We start from the raw sequence: 18,588 nt of genomic DNA, 5'->3' as shown, positions 1-18,588 counted from the left end.
TTATCTTATGAAGAGAGGTTGACTGAGCTCGGACTTTTTTCATTGGAGAAAAGGAGGAGAAGAGGGGACCTAATTGAGGTATACAAGGTAATGAGAGGCATAGATAGAGTCGATAGCCAGAGACTATTTCCCAGGGCAGAAATAACTAACACGAGGGGTCATAGTTTTAAGCTGGTTGGAGGAAAGTATAGAGGGGATGTCAGAGGCGGGTTCTTTACACAGAGTGTTGAGAGAGCATGGAATGCGTTGCCAGCAGCAGTTGTGCAAGCAAGGTCATTGGGGACATTTAAGAGACTCCTCGACATACATATGGTCACAGAAATTCGAGGGTGCATACATGAGGATCAGTGGTCGGCACAACATCGTGGGCTGAAGGGCCTATTCTGTGCTGTACTGTTCTATGTTCTGTGTCACTATTTAAAGTAAAAATTAACAACTTTATTTCTTAAAGTATAACAGAGAATAATCTCCCTCCCTAACAACTATTTACGACTCCTTTCTCTAACCTATTTTTTACCTTCCCCTTCCACAATACTAGACTGATAAAACCCCTGATTAAGATTTATCAAATATTCAAATTTCAAAACCAGCCTGCTGACAAATCTTCTCTTTATATCTTTCTCGGTCTTCTTTTCTTCTTAGGAATTTCTGTTTCACAGGTCACTGATCGATAAAGGTACCTTTAAGAGAGCTATTCTGCGGGCAGTCTGCATATGTTGGTGGCTTGGCAGTTCTCTCTCAACTATTCAACTTCTCCCGGTCTTAAACCTCAAAGCATCGGATTGTGTCATTGGCTTTTAATATCATCAATATACTAAATTCAAACTGGATTGGAGTGGAGTATAATTTAAACGATTCGCCACATTCAAATTCGTTTTTGTCTCCAAGCAACCAGCTACTATAACTGCTGAACCAAAAGATTACATTCTATCTTGCTCAGAACACTTGGTGCTGCCAGGTAGTTCTGCTAGCTTTTTAACTCTCTTAAAAGGTACAGGATACTTCTACACCTTCATAACAAGGTAAAGTGATATATTTCGATATCAGGATGATATGTGACTCTGACAGAAACTTGCAGGTGTTGGTGTCTCCATACATATGCTGTTCTGTCCTTTTAGAGGGAAGTGCTTATGGGTTTGGAAGGTGCTGTCATAGATGATGAGTTGCAACACAGGAGATTATTACACAAATAAGTTGGGGTACGGCAATGGAAGGATTTGAAAACAAGCATGAGAATTTTTAAAGTGAGGTTCTGCTTAGCCAGGAGTTAAAATAATCACGGAAGACCAAGGCAAAGCATGCGAGCAGCAGAGTTAAGGATTGAGCTCAGATTTATAGTGTGAAAGATGGAAGGCAAACATGCAGAGCCTCTGTTGCCTGCTTCATCAGCTCCAACCTTCCAAATGTAGAAGTTGTGGGATCAAGTCCCATTACAGAATTGTCTAGGATGGCCCTTCAATATTGTATTGCCAAAGGTGGCCTTGTCAGAGAAAATATTAGACTGTTACATTCATTACAATTCACAATAATTCATCATTTGTCATGAATTATTTTGATGTTTCTGAGAGCTGAGACAATATCCCAAGTACAAACAACATTTTTGCTTGGCACTGTGCAACTCACTGCTCTACTGTGAAAATGGAGATACAGGCAGCAAATACTGTAATAATATCTGTATATTCACCGGTGAAAGAGCTGAGATCACATCAACTTATTTACCTGCATGAGGCATGATGGCATAAGTGAACTGATGATGGTCCATATCAGCCGTGGCATCTGGTGCCTTGGGAGCTCGCAAGCTGTAAATAAAGACAAAAGCATGAAGGCAGCTGGTGGATTGGAAAGTCACCGGACATTCTCAATAATTAACTACAGAAGCATACACATTTGAAACACTGAACATACCATTTGTGGTGTCTGAATCTAGGTTTGATATCTGAAGCCATCTATCTACTTTCCCACACCTCTGCTGACATCAGATGTCTAAAATAACTTCTATAAATGCAATGCTGATTCCATCACTGTACAATTACAGAGGAGATACCATCATCCAGTACAGCTAGAGCAGATCTACCATGTTATACAGAGAAGATAACATCACCCTATACAGAAACAGAGCAGATGCTATCAGCCCATACAGTCACAGATCAGATACCTTTATCCAGTAAAGACACAGAGCAGATACTGTCACCCCAGACAAATACAGAGAACTAGAACCCCATATAAATAGAGAAAATACTATCATCTCATGCAGAAACAGATTCCATCACTCTGCATAGATACAAAACAGATCCATCATACTATACAGATACAGAGTGGATACCATCAGGCTGTACAGACAGAGAGCAGATACCATCATTCCAAACAGATTCAGAGCAGATACCATCATTCCAAACAGATTCAGAGCAGATGCCATTAGCCTGTACAGGCACAGGGCAGATAAAGAGTATCACCTCACACCGATAATGAGAATTTACCCACCACCCCCACACAGGACACATAATATTTGCTTTTATATAATGCTTCACCTTGTTGAATCCTCGAGCAGTACTTCAGAAGAAACTTATTGTGTGAATCACAGTGTGAAAGAATTTTGAATATCTATCTTAATCATGGATTAGGTTAACAATGGCCTATTTCAATTCTTTTTACTTATTTATAGACAATGTTGTCTAGTGCTGTAGTGGTGGCTCCTGATGCCATTCAACTGCTTAGCATAACAATCAATGATACAAAACACAGACGTGCCCACATTCTCTCTGATGCAGAGGTGCCAGTGTTGGACTGGGGTGGACAAAGTTAAAAATCATACTTTGGAGATCCAAGTTGGCGGCGACGCAGCAAGTCTGAGTCTATAGTGTTCCTCCCAAGACTTGGGCAAAATGGTCCACCCGCCTTCACCATACTTACCAAATCATTTAAAATTGTTTTTACTGAATGTAATTAATTGCTCTGTACTAAATTTAAACAGGGAGAAAGTGAGGACTGCAGATGCTGGAGATCAGAGCTGAAAATGTGTTGCTGGAATAGTGGAGCATCCAATGAGCAGGAGAATCGACGTTTTAGGCATAATAATTTAAAACTTTTTTTAGAAATTAATTCAGGTACGGCTAGCAACCATCAATGATGTGGGAGACCATCAAAGCTTACGCACGAGGTTTGATCATTTCATAGTCAGCGACCCAGAAAAAATTAAAGGGAGAACAACAGCGTCTGCTCGAACCTCGCTTAACGGCGGCTGAAACAGCATACACTGACAGGCCTTCTATTATTAAATTACAAAGGATTACGGGCCTTAGGACAGCTCTGAACACCATGCTTACACACGGCTAAGAGGGAAATATTATTTGCAAAACAAAGGTTGTATGAATTTGGCGATAAACCTGGTAGATACTTAGCATTTCTCACAAAGGAAAAAAGGCCCCTCAAACTATCACGTCTATCAAGGAAAGTACGGGTACTCTGACTCATGATCATAAAAGGATTAATGCAATCTTTAGAAAATTTTATTCTGATTTATATAAATCGCAGGATTGCGAAGACAGAACTAGGAGGATGCAGTCATTTTTTAAAAATCTGACCTTTCCGGACCTAAGAACAGGTATCGGTCCTGAATGCTCCCCTAACAAGCCAAGAAATACTTGAAAAATCAGGCAACTTCAGAGCAGTAAGGCCCCTGGCCCAGATGGCTTTCAAGCTGAATTCTATAAAGAATTTACAGGAATATTGGCTGGTCCACTTATGGACATGTATAACTACTCATACAGTCAGGGCTGTCTCCCGTCTTCGCTGAAAGAGGCAAATATCTCTCTCATTCTCAAAAATGGAAAGGACCCAGAAGATTGCGCGTCATACAGACCAATATCCTTGTTAAATGTAGATTTTAAAATTCTTTCTAAAACGTTAGCATTGAGGCTAGAAAGGGTATTGCCATACATCATAAAGGAGGATCAGACAGGGTTTATTAAGGGCCGTAGATCATCCAATAATGTTAGAAGGGTTTTGAATGTGATTCAAGCCTGCCATCAGGGAAAGATACCAGGAGTAATAGTCTCAGAAAAGGCATTCGACAGGGTTGAATGTTCATATCTGTTTTACACATTGGAAAGGTTTGGCGTTGAAAAAGTGTTTGCCAAATGGGTCTCAACACTATATAATGATCCCAAAGCAATTATGATTACCAATGATTAGGCTCGGATAGCTTCAGTGTGGGTAGGGGCTGCCGTCAGGGATGTCCTCTCTCACCATTGCTATTTACGCTAATAATCGAGCCACTAGCAGAAGCTATACGGACTGATCCTAATATAACGGCCCCGAGGATTGGTATAGGTAAACATAAAATTAGCCTTAATGCAGATGATGTTCTCCTATTCCTCAGTAATCCCCTGATGTCCGTGCCTCGCTTAATCCAAGTGATTAATACATTTAGTGCATTTTCAGGCTATAAAATTAATTTTTCAAAATCAGAGGCTATGCCAATGGGCTGGTATATCCCACCTATCGGACGGATCCCACTTTCCCTTTCGGTGGTCCCTGGAGGGTTTCTTATATTTAGGCATTTTTATCACCCCAGTATTTGGCCAGTTATACAAGGCTAACTTTGTGCATTTAGTAGAGAGGATAAGGCAGGACCTCCAGCAATGGGGAGGCCTTCCAATTTCCTGGTCAGGTAGAATAGCACTAATTAAAATGAAATGTCCTGCCCCGTCTCCTATACCCTATGAGAATGCTTCCGGTGATGATGCAGAGACTGGCACTACGTAAATTGTGTGGCTAGCTGGGTTCCTTCATCTGGAATTGTACACGGCCCCTCATTAAGCTGAAGAAGCTACAGCTTCCACAGGCAAGGGGAGGTCTGGATTTCCCAGATTTTAGGAAATATCAGTTAAGTTCCCTATTAAGTTACATAGCCGATTGGGTCTTGTCTGACCCGCAATCAATCTGGCTGGACATCAAGGCTTCTCAAGTAAAATGCCCACTTATTAACCTCTTATTTTCAGACAAAAGGAAAATCATCACGGATCAATGTAAAAACCCTATAATACTAAACACAATTAAAGCTTGGAATATAATGCGGCAAAATGAAGGCAATTCACATAAAACATCCCCTTATACTCCGATAGTGGGGGCTTACAGATGCCACTTTCAAACTCTGGAGATCCAGGGGTATCTTCTGTTTAGGAGATCTGTTTAAGGAAGTGGTCCTGATGTCTTTTGAACATCTGCATCAGAAATTTGGATTACCTAATGGAGATCTCTTTTGATACTTCCAAATTCGAGATTACATACAGAAGAAGACGACGCTATTAGGTAGTCTTTATAAATCAGACAGAGAACGTAGAGTGTTATGGCCAATAGGGGTACCTTCGGTCAGCACTCTTTATCATTTATTACATGATGAAGTATCAGAAGATATGGACAACAGAAGATATGGACAATCTGCTTAAAACATGGGATCAGGTTTGGGACTGGAAATCTCTATAGAAAGTGGAATGACATTTGGGAAAATGCCAGAAAAATCTCCATCTGCAACAGAACTCAGGCCATTCAATTGAAGATACTTCATAGGGCCCATATAGCACCGGACCGATTGGCAAAATTTAAGGCAGGAGCATCTCCAATGTGTCCCAAATGTAAAATAGAGGTGAGCACTCTTGCACATTGCTATGGACCTGTCATAAGATCTGTAGATATTGGACTAAAGTAGCAAATGCTCTGACAGAAATCTTGGGAACGGAAATTAGAGTGGACCCTGTATCTCTCCTTTTGGGCTTTTTGAACTCACCCTCCCTGGATGTGCACAGGAAGAGATTATTTTCCATTCGCTCTTTCTGTGCAAGGAAAAATATTTTGGTAAACTGGGTGGCTGAGGGCCCTCCTGGACTTTCGAATTGGCACAGATTAATCATGGAATGTATTCCCCTTGACTTCCTTACAAACATGGTGCACCAAAAAACTGAATTATTCCATAAAATATGGCAACCCTTCTTGAATTACATAAATACAGATATTTCAACCATTCTAACAAGGGCTTTTATTTAATTGAGATGGCGAACCTGGCTGGTCCGGGGCCCCTTGGGAGAGGAATCCCGCACGAATACAGGTTTTGTTACGATCTAATGTTAACACATTCCGAGCATGTACTTTACTACTCAATTTCTGTGTTATCCCTTGGTTTTTTTTCTTTTCTTGAATAATGTAAGAGATTTAATCATACACTCTGGTTAGTTGTAGGTTAGATTAGTTGTTAATTGAGTTTTGTCATTTTTTTCTCGGTATCTCTTCTTTTCTGTCTGATAGATTTTGGTTATTATTTATTTAAGATTTAATTGTATATCAATGTTTATACTTGGGTTTTTTTTATTTGTAGGGAAAAATGAGGACTACAGATGCTGGAGATCAGAGCTGAAAATGTGTTGCTGGAAAAGCGCAGCAGATCAGGCAGCATCCAAGGAGCAGGAGAATCGACGTTTCGGGCAATTTCCTGAAGAAGGGCTCATGCCCGAAACGTCAATTCTCCTGCTCCTTCGATGCTGCCTGACCTGCTGCGCTTTTCCAGCAACACATTTTCAGCTTTTTTTTAAATTTGTAAACTTGTAAAAACATGTTAAATTTTCAATAAAAATAGCTATATAAAAAAATCATACTTTAATCTGATGTAGTGTAATTTTTAACTTTGTCCACATTTTCTCTGACATACCAACAAACCAGGTACAACTGGTCACTGGCAAAGTCTTTTGATTTGTCAAGCCACTGACACTGCCTCCTCTATGTCAGTTAATCAATGAGTCCAGGATTAATTAGATTACTTACAGTGTGGAAACAGGCCTTTCTGCCCAACACGTCCACACCGACCTGCCGAAGCGTAACCCACCCAGACCCACTCCCCTACATTTACCCCTTCACCTAACACTACGGGCAATTTAGCGTGGCCAATTCGCCTAACCTGCACATTTTTTGGACTGTGGGAGGAAACCGGAGCACCCGGAGGAAACCCACGCAGACACGGGGAGAATGTGCAAACTCCACACAGTCAGTCGCCTGAGGTGGGAATTGAACTCGGGTCTCTGGCGCTGTGAGGCAACAGTGCTAATCACTGTGCCACCGTGCCGCCCACGGTAACAGGATATGGAGAATGTCTCATGGGAGAAATAAAGACTGTGTGCACGTACTAGACAACACAGAGACAGCTTTCATTTCTTGCTTCTTTGGAAATGGACTAATGGAAGTGGAAAAAAATCTGAATCAGGTTCAGGCACCACAGGATCAAGTTCTGAGGTTGTGACAGGACTGACCACAGGTGATAGTTTCACAAAGATCTCAACTCTGATTTTACAGGCCACCATGTTGAGACCTCTTTACTTGGAAAAGATTCAGAGGAAAGATTCAAGAATGATTTCTACCTTCAGGAGCCTTAGTTATTCAGACAGGCACCATTTACTGTCCAGCAGTGTGGACACAGGTGGTTTGATGGAGATTTATAGCGCAGGCAGCCCTGACAGCAGACTAATCCAATTTCTGTTAAAACTATTTCATTTGTTAAAGGCATAGGGAAGACTAGGACATGCGTTTAAAGTACTCAAATGTGGGAAGGACTGATGTCAAGTGATGGTTTCTTTCCCAGTAAGTAGTGAGCTAGAATTTGTGATGGGTGCTGACACTCTGCAATACCAGGTGGAAGTAGGTGCTGCAGATGCTGGAATCGTCCTGATGAAGGGCTTTTGCCCGAAACATCGATTTCCCTGCTCCTCGGATGCTGCCTGACCTGCTGTGCTTTTCCAGCACCACCTGATCTTGACTCTGCAAAACCAGCAAGAGGGAATTGGAGCAGCCCCTGCCAGGGACTGAGATTACACTGTAGTGCTCAGCCCATACAACTTCCTTGGACTAGTTCTGGTCACCTCAGGTAGTCAGAGTGGAATTTACTTTTTCTCCCTTATTATGTCATGCTTTTTTGCCTTTCCCAGGAGATTACATGGCTGCAGTGGACATAGCCATTGAGGACAGTGGCTTGTCATGACCTAGGTAATGCCTGTGGCTTCAATTAAACATTCCTGCCCCTCATTTACTTATCACAGAATTGTTACAGTGCAGAGGCCATTTGGCCCATTGTGCTTGCATAAACTCTCTGAATTTACTTAGTGCCATTCTTCCTAAAACCTCTCATGTTCTTCCTTTACAGATAACAATCTAATTCCCTTTTTGAATGCTTCAATCGGACCTGCCTCCATCACACTCTCAGGAAGTGCATTCCAGATCCTAATCACTAGCTGCATGGAGAGGTTTTTCCTCATGATACTTTGGCTTCTTTTACCAATTACTTTAAACCTGTGCACTCTTGTTTTCCCCCTCTACTCAGCCCATACCCTCATGGTTTTTTATATATATGCGCTGTGTTGTTAAAGAAACTTTTGACTTGCTATCTTGTTCATTCAAGATTTTCCTGCCTGATTCCATTATTCCTGAAACAACTAACACAAATGCTCCTTGACGTTTTCAGAGTGATTTTGCCCAGAATCTGAGAATTCTGGAGGGGTCTTAAAAGTTTTCGTTTAATTCACTCATTAAAGTACAGATCTCAGTCCTCATCGGGTTGCTGTACTGACAGGTTTGAAAGTCTACAAAGATTTTGTGATGATTAAAATGCTGCATGAAATTGCACAATCAGCATGGGTCAGAGTCAGTTCCTCATTCCAACTGCTGTGTCTGCACAGTGAATAGTGTGGGGAATACATCATACACACGCTGATGTTAAATAACTCACCATGATTTATAGTTGATATTGCATGGAACAGCAAAATATGGCTAATGTAGACTGTTTATAAATGTTACTAAGGAGGAATTTCTTTGCATGTTTAAACAATACAAATTGCTTCATCAGTCCTTTCATATTTCTTATACGAGGTGGAACTAAACCCCCAGGCCCCTGTTAAGATAATTTTCAAACCTATTCAATCAATTGCACCACAGGAGCATTTTATCAGATTCCTACTTATGTAACAAGAGCTGTTTCTTCATCTGAACATGCCTGCAGATTATGACAGCGCCACTTCCTTGACAGCAAAAAATCTCTAATTGTTATCAAGTACTTACAGGGATAGTGTCATTATGTTGCGATGAACTGAGTATCCATACTTGCAGTCATTGAGTATTGCTACACCGAAGCCATGCTCCGATAGATCAGCCCACTTGTGTCCCCAGACCTAGGAAATAAAAGCAAAATAATTTTCTACTGTGCTAGAGTAAAGCACCTTATTTCAGGATTGGAAACCCTTTTGGAATTTCCAACCTAAACCTCTTGATTCAAGAAAAGAGACAGGCTGGATTTACTGTGTCAGAGTCCAAGAGGAGGATGCTTTTCCATATCTCACTCGATTGAAACTCTGGTTGATCACTGGGTCGTAATCATCTCAATTAGAACACCCCGTCACTTTCGAAATTCAATGGAATACAAACTCAAACTCTAAAAATGTCCTCAAAGTGTAATTCTTTCACCCCAAGAACAATAGATTCATTTAAGGGAAAGTTGGTTGAGTACATAAGGAAGAAAGGAATAGGAGGCTATGAAAAAGGAAGTTCACAGCCAATAAACATCAGGAGGTGCTTAGATGGAGTACAAAAAGAGGAAAGGTTTCTATTCTTCCAAGGCGGGAGAACCACAACATTTAAAGCGACTGGCAAAAGAAGCAAAGGTTACATGAGAAAGAACATTTTTTAAACGCAGTGAGTGGCTAAACTCACCCGAGTGTATTGTGGAGGCAGATTCAATCATAATTTTCAAAGAGAATTGGATAAGCACCAGGAGATAGGAAAGGTGAGAAACAACTGCAAAGATCAGGTGGTTGGGTGGATGGACCAGTACTGACAACGGCTGAATAGCCTCTTTCTGTGCAGTAACAAGTCTATTATTCTGTGATTCTGAATAGTGGGACCACCTGGCCAGTTGTGTGCTGAACGTTATGTTTAACAAGAGATGCGCAGTGATCCCTGAATCTCCTTTCCCCAGTGACATGTGCAGTTTCTACGGCAACATTGAGAACTTAGCAGCATGGAGTGACCATCACTGGCAAAGCATGGGGCTGCACCAGTCAATCAGCAAGAACCAGAAAGCAGTAACTGAGTAGTAATGAACTTGGTGGGGAGCGCCTCTCCCTGATTCTCCTAACCCCTTCCCTGTTGAGAATGGTGGCTGTTTCCCAAAATAGTCTGCTTGGCAAGTGCTTTGTACTGAGAAATTTGACAAAGTGCCACTCCCATTCCTTCATGGACTGTCAGCTAAATGCCCATTTCAACACCATATGGAAAAGAATGACACTAAACTGAATAGCATGCAATTTATTATCAGCTGTGGGAGTCATGAACATGAATTGCTGAATAATGACAAAGAAAAACACATGACATGTACTCCCAGATGGCAAAAGCAACACCAAGGAAGCTTATTCAAACAGTTGTGGCACTCAGGTTTGAATGAGTTGGGCTGTGATGTCCCCACAGCCTGTAAGCACTCACTAACTAAATTCTCAAAAGAAGTATTAACAGTGCTGAACAATGAAAGAATGAGGGGTAAGAGGAGGGCTGGAGACTAATTCACCCAGATTTCAACAGGAAGGATGGAAATTGGATTGAAGATAAAAATTATCATAATGCTAGTAAAATGAGATAGCTAGTAATGGAACTGCAACAGGCTCCTCTCATGGTTGCAATGGTTCTACTGTTCTACTGTTCTGCAACTTCTAGCCAACCCTGCTTCCAGCTGACTTCTTCAAAATGATCATTTTCAAAATTCAAGTTTTTGCTTAGGATCTTCACTAATCCATCCATAGCTGAAACCCTAATTCTCCTTCATTGCTATCTCCGGACTCAATTACTGAAATGCTATCATCTTGTCCCCTTTGTGAATTTAAGTTAATTCACAGTGTTTATGGGCGGCACGGTGGCACAGTGGTTAGCACTGCTGCCTCACTGCGCCAGAGACCCGGGTTCAATTCCCGGCTCAGGCAATTGTGTGTGTGGAGTTTGCACATTCTCCCCGTGTCTGCGTGGGTTTCCTCCGGTCTCCTCCCACAGTCCAAAGATGTGCAGGTTAGTTGAATTGGCCATGCTAAATTGCCCGCAGTGTTAGGTGAAGGGGTAAATGGAGGGGAGAGGTTCTGGGTGGGTTGCTCTTCGGAGGGTCGGTGTGGACTTGTTGGGCCGAAGGGCCTGTTTCCACACTGTTAAGTAAATCTAAGTAAAATGGTTTCTCTCAAAAGACGTCAACTACTCTCACTAGATCAACGAGAATGCCCTAAAAAATAACAACATTGCAAAGGAGAAAGTACAGCTGCAGGTGATTGCAACAGCAGCAGGTGATTGCAATAGCAGCAGGTGACCTACCCGCCCTGGGAAACGGGTCCTGCCGCAGACCGAGAACAGCTTTTATCTTCTAAATATGTAGCTTTTTCCAACAGTGCTGAAACACTTCAGCCTAATTAGATCATGATCTAATTCATCTTCTTGCCAACATTCATGAATACCAATGATTGGAACTCACTTGTTTGGGAGACATATATGGCAACACAATTATGAAGCAACAAGTAATGGAGCAAAAATGCTTGAACTGTTCCTGAATGATCAACTAAGGCCACGGCCGAATACAGTGTTAAAATGGGAAACAATCAGCAGACATATGGAGCAGGCTAAGGCAACAACTGTCTCTCAAATCTGCAAAAGCTAACCAGAAGTTCCAACGAAGGTCAATAGCCCTGACTGTGAATATGACATATGAAAACAAGTCTGTGACTTAATCTCCAAGAGTACGCCCACATCCTGCCACATTAGAATGGAAAACATCTAAAGAACACAAAATTACATCAGGAGTGGAATTTCAAACATTATCATCAGAAGAGTACCCCAATCTCTCTGCCAAATAAATGTTGATTTCTGAAACTATTTTCCAGCATTTGGATGCTATCACCCTCACCATTCAGGCCAAAATAAAACAGACATTCGAAATGTGAAAGCAAAGATTTCAGTACAATTTTACAGAGTTCAATCCTCTGCCATCCCTGTCTTTCTATCCCATAGAACATCATCAGATATTAAATGCTGCTTTGTAAATTTAGCCGAGGTTTGAATCCATGAAGAGGGGAATCCATTTGCGTATACTTTTCTTACAAGTTACCAGCGGAATTACATTAACTCAGTTAGTACTTAACTTTCACAGTTTCCAGAAAATATTACCCCCACACATATTTCCCATGTGTGAGTGCCTGCTCGCTGGTGTCCTTTTAACACTGCATACTAAAAGGGAAGCGTGATGTGCTCTATAATTCTGAATGTATTCAAGGGGAGGAGGAGCATTATGGCTCATTGGTAGTGGTCCCTACCTTTGGGTCAGATGTATTTGATCATTTATCTGATGATTAAAAGTATCTACCAAGGGAAGGTGTTGTCTCTCAAACCTCCATAAAACTGTTAGAGCTACATTTTATTGAATAGTGCCTCTACAATGCTTAAGCTGTTCTTGTTAATCAAAGCTTTTAGTTAAAACGTTAGGCCAAAGGGAATTCAAAATCCAAGTGTTTCTCACAGGCTGCTTCTAGAACGAGAGATGCCAATAGATATGTAGATATTGGGAACACATGCTAATATGTACTGGTAAGGAGATGTCACAATTTCTGTATAATATTGAGGATTATAGGGTAGAACATGTGAATTTTATGGCATTATCTAAATGACACTGTTAATATTTTTATAAAGGAAGTACTGCTTCGCGTCTTGAATGGTTAAGTCCATTGCTTCAGTTGATGTACACTGATCATATTTGAGGTGTTTTTTTGTATGTGGACAAATAGTATTTTGTATTACAGCATTAAGGAGATACAGTCAGTTTTTACGGTATAGAAAAGGCCCTTCAGCTGATTGGATCTGCACTAGTTGTCAAGCATCTCTTGGGAGTTGCCACGTTTGCCAGCCTTTTAGGTAGTACCTGCCAAATTGAGCAAAGTTTTTTTTCCTCAAAGGAAAAGTTTCTCCCTATCTGTCCTATCTATGCTCCTCAACTTTGAACAACTCAATCAGATCCACCTTCAACCTTCTCTGCTTCAAGGAGAAAATACCCAGCCTATATTGTCTACCTTCATAGCTGAATTGCTCAAGTCCAGATAACATACCAGCTAATCTCCTCTGCATCCTCTTTAGTGCAATTGCATCCTTCCTATGATGTGATCACCAGAATTGCATGCAGTACTCCACTGCAGCCTAACTAATGTTATGGACAAAACCATCATAACCTTCTTACTCTTGTATTCAGTACCTTGACTAATAAAAGCAAATATCCCTTGGCCTTCTTAAACACCTTTTTCTATCTGATCTACTGACTTCCAGAATGTCTGGACCACACTAAAGTCCCTCTGATTCTCTGTACTTCCTATGGTTCGACCCCATTCGTACACTCCCCTTGCCTGGTTAGTCTTCCCAAAGTTGATCACCTTGCACTTTTCAGGGTTAAATTTCTTTTGCTGCCGTTCAATCCATCTGACCACCTAACTATATCATCCTGTAATCTAAAGCTTTCCTCCTTGCTGTTCACCACATTATCTGTTTTCTTGTTAAATGTAACGTTATTGATCATATTTGGTACATTTGTGTATAGATCATTAATGTACACTACAAGCAGTAAGGGACGCAGCACCAAACCATGTCTTGTGACAACAAATCCAGATTTACAGTCATAAAAACACCCTTCGACCATCAATCTCTGCTACTAAGCAAGTTTTGGATCCAATATGCCAAATAGCCTTGGATCCCATGGGCACTAGGAGACAGTGAGGACTGCAGATGCTGGGGATCAGAGCTTAAAAATGTGTTGCTGGAAAAGCGCAGCAGGTCAGGCAGCATCAAAGGAGAAGGAGAATCGACGTTTCGGGCTTAAGCCCTTCTTCAGGAATGAGGAGGATGTGCCAAGCAGGCTAAAATAAAAGGTAGGGAGGAGAGATTTGAGGGAGGGGCGTTGGGAATGCGATAGGTGGAAGGAGGTTAAGGTGAGGGTGATAGGTTGGCGGGGGGGTGGAGGCGGAGAGGACGGGAAGAAGATTGCAAGTCAAGAAGGCGGTGCTGAGTCTGAGGGTTGGGACTGAGAAAAGGTGGGGGGAGGGGAAATGAGGAAGCTGGAGAAATCTGTATTCATCCCTTGTGGTTGGAGGGTTCCTAGGTGGGAAAGGAAGAAGCGGAGGGCTTTGAGGCCTTTTTCCTTTCCCGTTGAACCAACCAGTACCCTTCCACTGACACTCTCCTTCGACTGACTGAACTGGTCCTCACTCTTAACAACTTCTCCTTCCAATCCTCCCACTTCCTCCAAACCAAAGGAGGAGCCATGGGCACCCGCATGGGCCCTAGCTATGCCTGCCTCTTCGTAGGGTATGTGGAACAGTCCATCTTCCGCAGCTACACTGGCACCACCCCCACCTTTTCCTCCACTACATTGATGACTGTATCGGCGCGACCTCGTGCTCCCACGAGGAGGTTGAACAGTTCATCCACTTTACTAACACCTTCCACCCTGACCTCAAATTTACCTGGACCGTCTCAGACTCCTCCCTCCCTTTCCTAGACCACTCCATCTCTATCTCGGACGACCGACTCAACACGGACGTATACTATAAACCGACTTGACTCCCACAGCTACCTAGATTACACCTCTTCCCACCCTGCCCCCTGTAAAAACGCCATCCCATATTCCCAATTCCTTCGCCTTCGCCGCATCTGCTCCGAGGAGGACCAATTCCAATACTGAACAACCCTGATGGCCTCCTTCTTCAAAGACCGCAATTTCCCCTCAGACGTGGTTGACGATGCTCTCCACCACATCTCCTCCACTTCCTGCACCTCTGCCCTTGAACCCCGCCCCTCCAATCGCCACCAGGACAGAACCCCATTAGTCCTCACCTACCACCCCACCAACCTCCAGATACATCGGATCATCCTTCGTCATTTCCGCCACCTCCAAACGGACCCCACCACCAAGGATATATTTCCCTCCCCACCCCTATCAGCGTTCCGGAAAGAACACTCCCTCCGCGACTCCCTCGTCAGATCCACACCTCCGACCAACCCAACCTCCACTCCCAACCTTCCCCTGCAACCGCAAAAAATGCAAAACTTGCACCCGCACCTCCCCCCTCACTTCCCTCCAAGGCCCCAAGGGATCCTTCAATATCCATCACAAATTCACCTGCACCTCCACACACATCATTTACTGCATCCGCTGCACCCGATGTGGCCTCCGATACATTGCGGAGACAGGCCGCCTACTTGCGGAACGTTTCAGAAAAACCTCTGGGACACCCGCACCAATCAACCCAACCGCCCCATGGCTGAACACTTTAATTCACCCTCCCACTCCGCCAAGGACATGCAGTTCCGTGGCCTCCTCCATCCGCAGACCATGGCAACACGACGCCTGGAGGAAGAGCGACTCATCTTCCGCCTAGGAACCCTCCAACCACAAGGGATGAATACAGATTTCTACAGCTTCCTCATTTCCCCTCCCCCCACCTTTTCTCAGTCCCAACCCTCGGACTCAGCACCGCCTTCTTGACCTGCAATCTTCTTCCCGACCTCTCCGGCCTTTCACCCTCACCTTAACCTCCTTCCACCTATCGCATTTCCAACGCCCCTCCCCCAAGTCCCTTCTCCCTATCTTTTATCTTAGCCTGCTTGGCACACCCTCCTCATCCCATGGGCACTTACAGTCATAGAGTCAGAGAGATGTACAGCATGGAAACAGACCCTTCGGTCCAACCCGTCCATGCCGACCAGATATCCCAACCCAGTCCCACCTGCCAGCACCCGGCCCATATCCCTCCAAACCCTTCCTATTCATATACCCATCAAGATGCCTCTTAAATGTTGCCATTGTACCAGCCTCCACCACATCCTCTGGCAGCTCATTCCATACACGTACCACCCTCTACGTAAAAACGTTGCCCCTTAGGTCTCTTAGGTTGCCCCTCTAGTTCTGGACTCCCAGACCTCAGGGAAAAGACTTTATCTACTTACCTTTTCCATGCCCCTCATAATTTTGTAAACCTCTATAAGGTCACCCTCAGCCTCCGACACTCCAGGGAAAACACCCCCAGCCTACTCAGCCTCTCGCTATAACTCAGATCCTCCAACCCTGGCAACATCCTTGTAAATCTTTTCTGAACCCTTTCAAGTTTCACAACATCTTTCCGATAGGAAGGAGACCAGAACTGCACGCAATATTCCAACAGTGGCCTAACCAATGTCTTGTACAGCTGCAATATGACCTCCCAATTCCTGTACTAGTACTCTGACCAATAAAGGAAAGCATACCAAATACCTTCTTCAGTATCCTATCTACCTGCGATTCCACTTTCAAGGAGCTATGAACCTGCACTCCAAGGTCTCTTTGTTCAGCAACACTCCCTAGGACTTTACCAATAAGTGTATAAGTCATGCTAAGATTTCCTTTCCCAAAATGCAGCACCTCGCATTTATCTGAATTAAACTCCATCTGCCACTTCTCAGCCCATTGGCCCATTTGGTCCAGATCCTGTTGTAATCTGAGGTAACCCTCTTTGCTGTCCACTACACCTCCAATTTTGGTGTCATCTGCAAACTTACTAACTGTACCTCTTATGCTCGCATCCAAATCATTTATGTAAATGACAAAAAGTAGAGGGCCCAGCACCGATCCTTGTGGCACTCCACTGGTCACAGGCCTCCAGTCTGAAAAACCCTCCATCACCGCCCTGTCTTCTACCTTTGAGCCAGTTCTGTATCCAAATGGCTAGTTCTCCCTGTATTCCGTGAGATCTAACTTTGCTAATCAGTCTCCCATGGGGAACCTCATCGAACGCCTTACTGAAGTCCATATAGATCACATCTACTGCTCTGCCCTCATCAATCTTCTTTGTTACTTCTTCAAAAAACTCACTCAAGTTTGTGAGACATGATTTCCCACACACAAAGCTATGTTGACTATCCCGAATCAGTCCTTGCCTTTCCAAATACATGTACATCCTGTCCCTCAGGATTCCCTCCAACAACTTGCCCACCACCGATGTCAGACTCATCGGTCTATAGTTCCCTGACTTGTCTTTACCGCCTTTCTTAAACAGTGGCACATTAGCCAACCTCCAGTCTTCCGGCACTTCACCTGTGACTATCGATGATACAAAAACTCAGCAAGAGGCCCAGCAATCACTTCTCTAGCTTCCCATAGAGTTCTCGGGTACACCTGATCAGGTCCTGGTGATTTATCCACCTTTAACCGTTTCAAGACATCCAGCATTCCCTCCTCTGTAATCTGGACATTTTGCAAGATGTCACCATCTATTTCCCTACAGTCTATATCTTCCATATCCTTTTCCACAGTAAATACTGATGCAACATATTCATTTAGTATCGCCCCCATTTTCTGTGGCTCCACACAAAGGCCGCCTTGCTGATCTTTGATTCTCTCCCTAGTTACCCTTTTGTCCTTAATATATTTGTAAAAACTCTTTGGATTCTCCTTAGTTGTATTTGCCAAAACTATCTCATGTCCCAGTTTTGCCCTCCTGATTTCCCTCTTAAGTATACTCCTACTTCCTTTATACTCTAAGGATTCACTCGATCTATCCTGTCTATACCTGACATATGCTTCCTTCTTTTTCTTAACCAAACCCTCAATTTCTTTAGTCATCCAACATTCCCTATAACTACCAGCCTTCCCTTTCACCCTGACAGGAATATACTTTCTCTGGAGTCTTGTTATCTCATTTCTGAAGACTTCCCATTTTCCAGCCATCCCTTTATCTGCGAACATCTGCCTCCAATCAGCTTTCAATAGTTCTTCAAAATTGGCCTTTCTCCAATTTAGAACTTCAACTTTTAGATCCGGTCTATCCTTTTCCATCACTATTTTAAAACTAATAGAATTATGGTGGCTGGCCCCAAAGTGCCCCCCCACTGATACCTCAGTCACCTGCCCTGCCTTATTTCCCAAGAGTAGGTCAAGTTTTGCACCTTCTCTAGTAGGTACAACCACATACTGAATCAGAAAATTGTCTTGTACACACTTAAGAAATTCCTCTCCATCTAAACCTTTAACACTATGGCAGTCCCAGTCGATGTTTGGAAAGTTAAAATCCCCTACCATAACTAGCCTATTAATCTTACAGATAGCGGAGATCTCCTTACAAGTTTGTTTCTCAATTTCCCTCTGACTATTGGGGGGGGTCTATAATACAATCCCAATAAGGTGACCATCCCTTTCTTATTTCTCAATTCCACCCGAATAACTTCCCCGGATATATTTCCGGGAATATCCTCCCTCAGCACAGCTGTAATGCTATCCCTTATCAAAAATGCCACTCCCCCTCCTCTTGCCTCCCTTTCTATCCTTCCTGTAGCATTTGTATCCTGGAACATTAAGCTGCCAGTCCTGCCCATCCCTGAGCCATGTTTCCGTAATTGCTATGATATCCTGGGCCCATGTTCCTAACCATGCCCTGAGTTCATCTGCCTTCCCTGTTAGGCCCCTTGCATTGAAATAAATGCAGTTTAATTTATTAGTCCTACCCTGTCCCTGCCTGCCCT

The 18,588-nt window shown here is 43.1% G+C and overlaps 1 protein-coding gene across 2 annotated transcripts in view; it reads right to left on the bottom strand.

Moving 5' to 3' along the window:
- The window catches only part of man2c1 (mannosidase, alpha, class 2C, member 1), a 128,813-nt gene that overhangs the window by 9,656 nt on the left and 100,569 nt on the right, over positions 1-18,588 (bottom strand). For both annotated transcript variants that reach the window (XM_043680528.1, XM_043680529.1), the window contains 2 exons: positions 9,094-9,203; positions 1,720-1,799 (listed from right to left, as the gene is read on the bottom strand). In XM_043680528.1, the coding sequence (XP_043536463.1) occupies positions 1,720-1,799; positions 9,094-9,203 (190 nt within the window). The remainder of the gene's footprint in view (positions 1-1,719; positions 1,800-9,093; positions 9,204-18,588) is intronic.

Source organism: Chiloscyllium plagiosum, chromosome 40 (assembly GCF_004010195.1).
Source record: "Chiloscyllium plagiosum isolate BGI_BamShark_2017 chromosome 40, ASM401019v2, whole genome shotgun sequence".
NCBI lineage: Eukaryota > Metazoa > Chordata > Chondrichthyes > Orectolobiformes > Hemiscylliidae > Chiloscyllium > Chiloscyllium plagiosum.
This window is presented reverse-complemented; position numbering and strand designations above follow the sequence as displayed.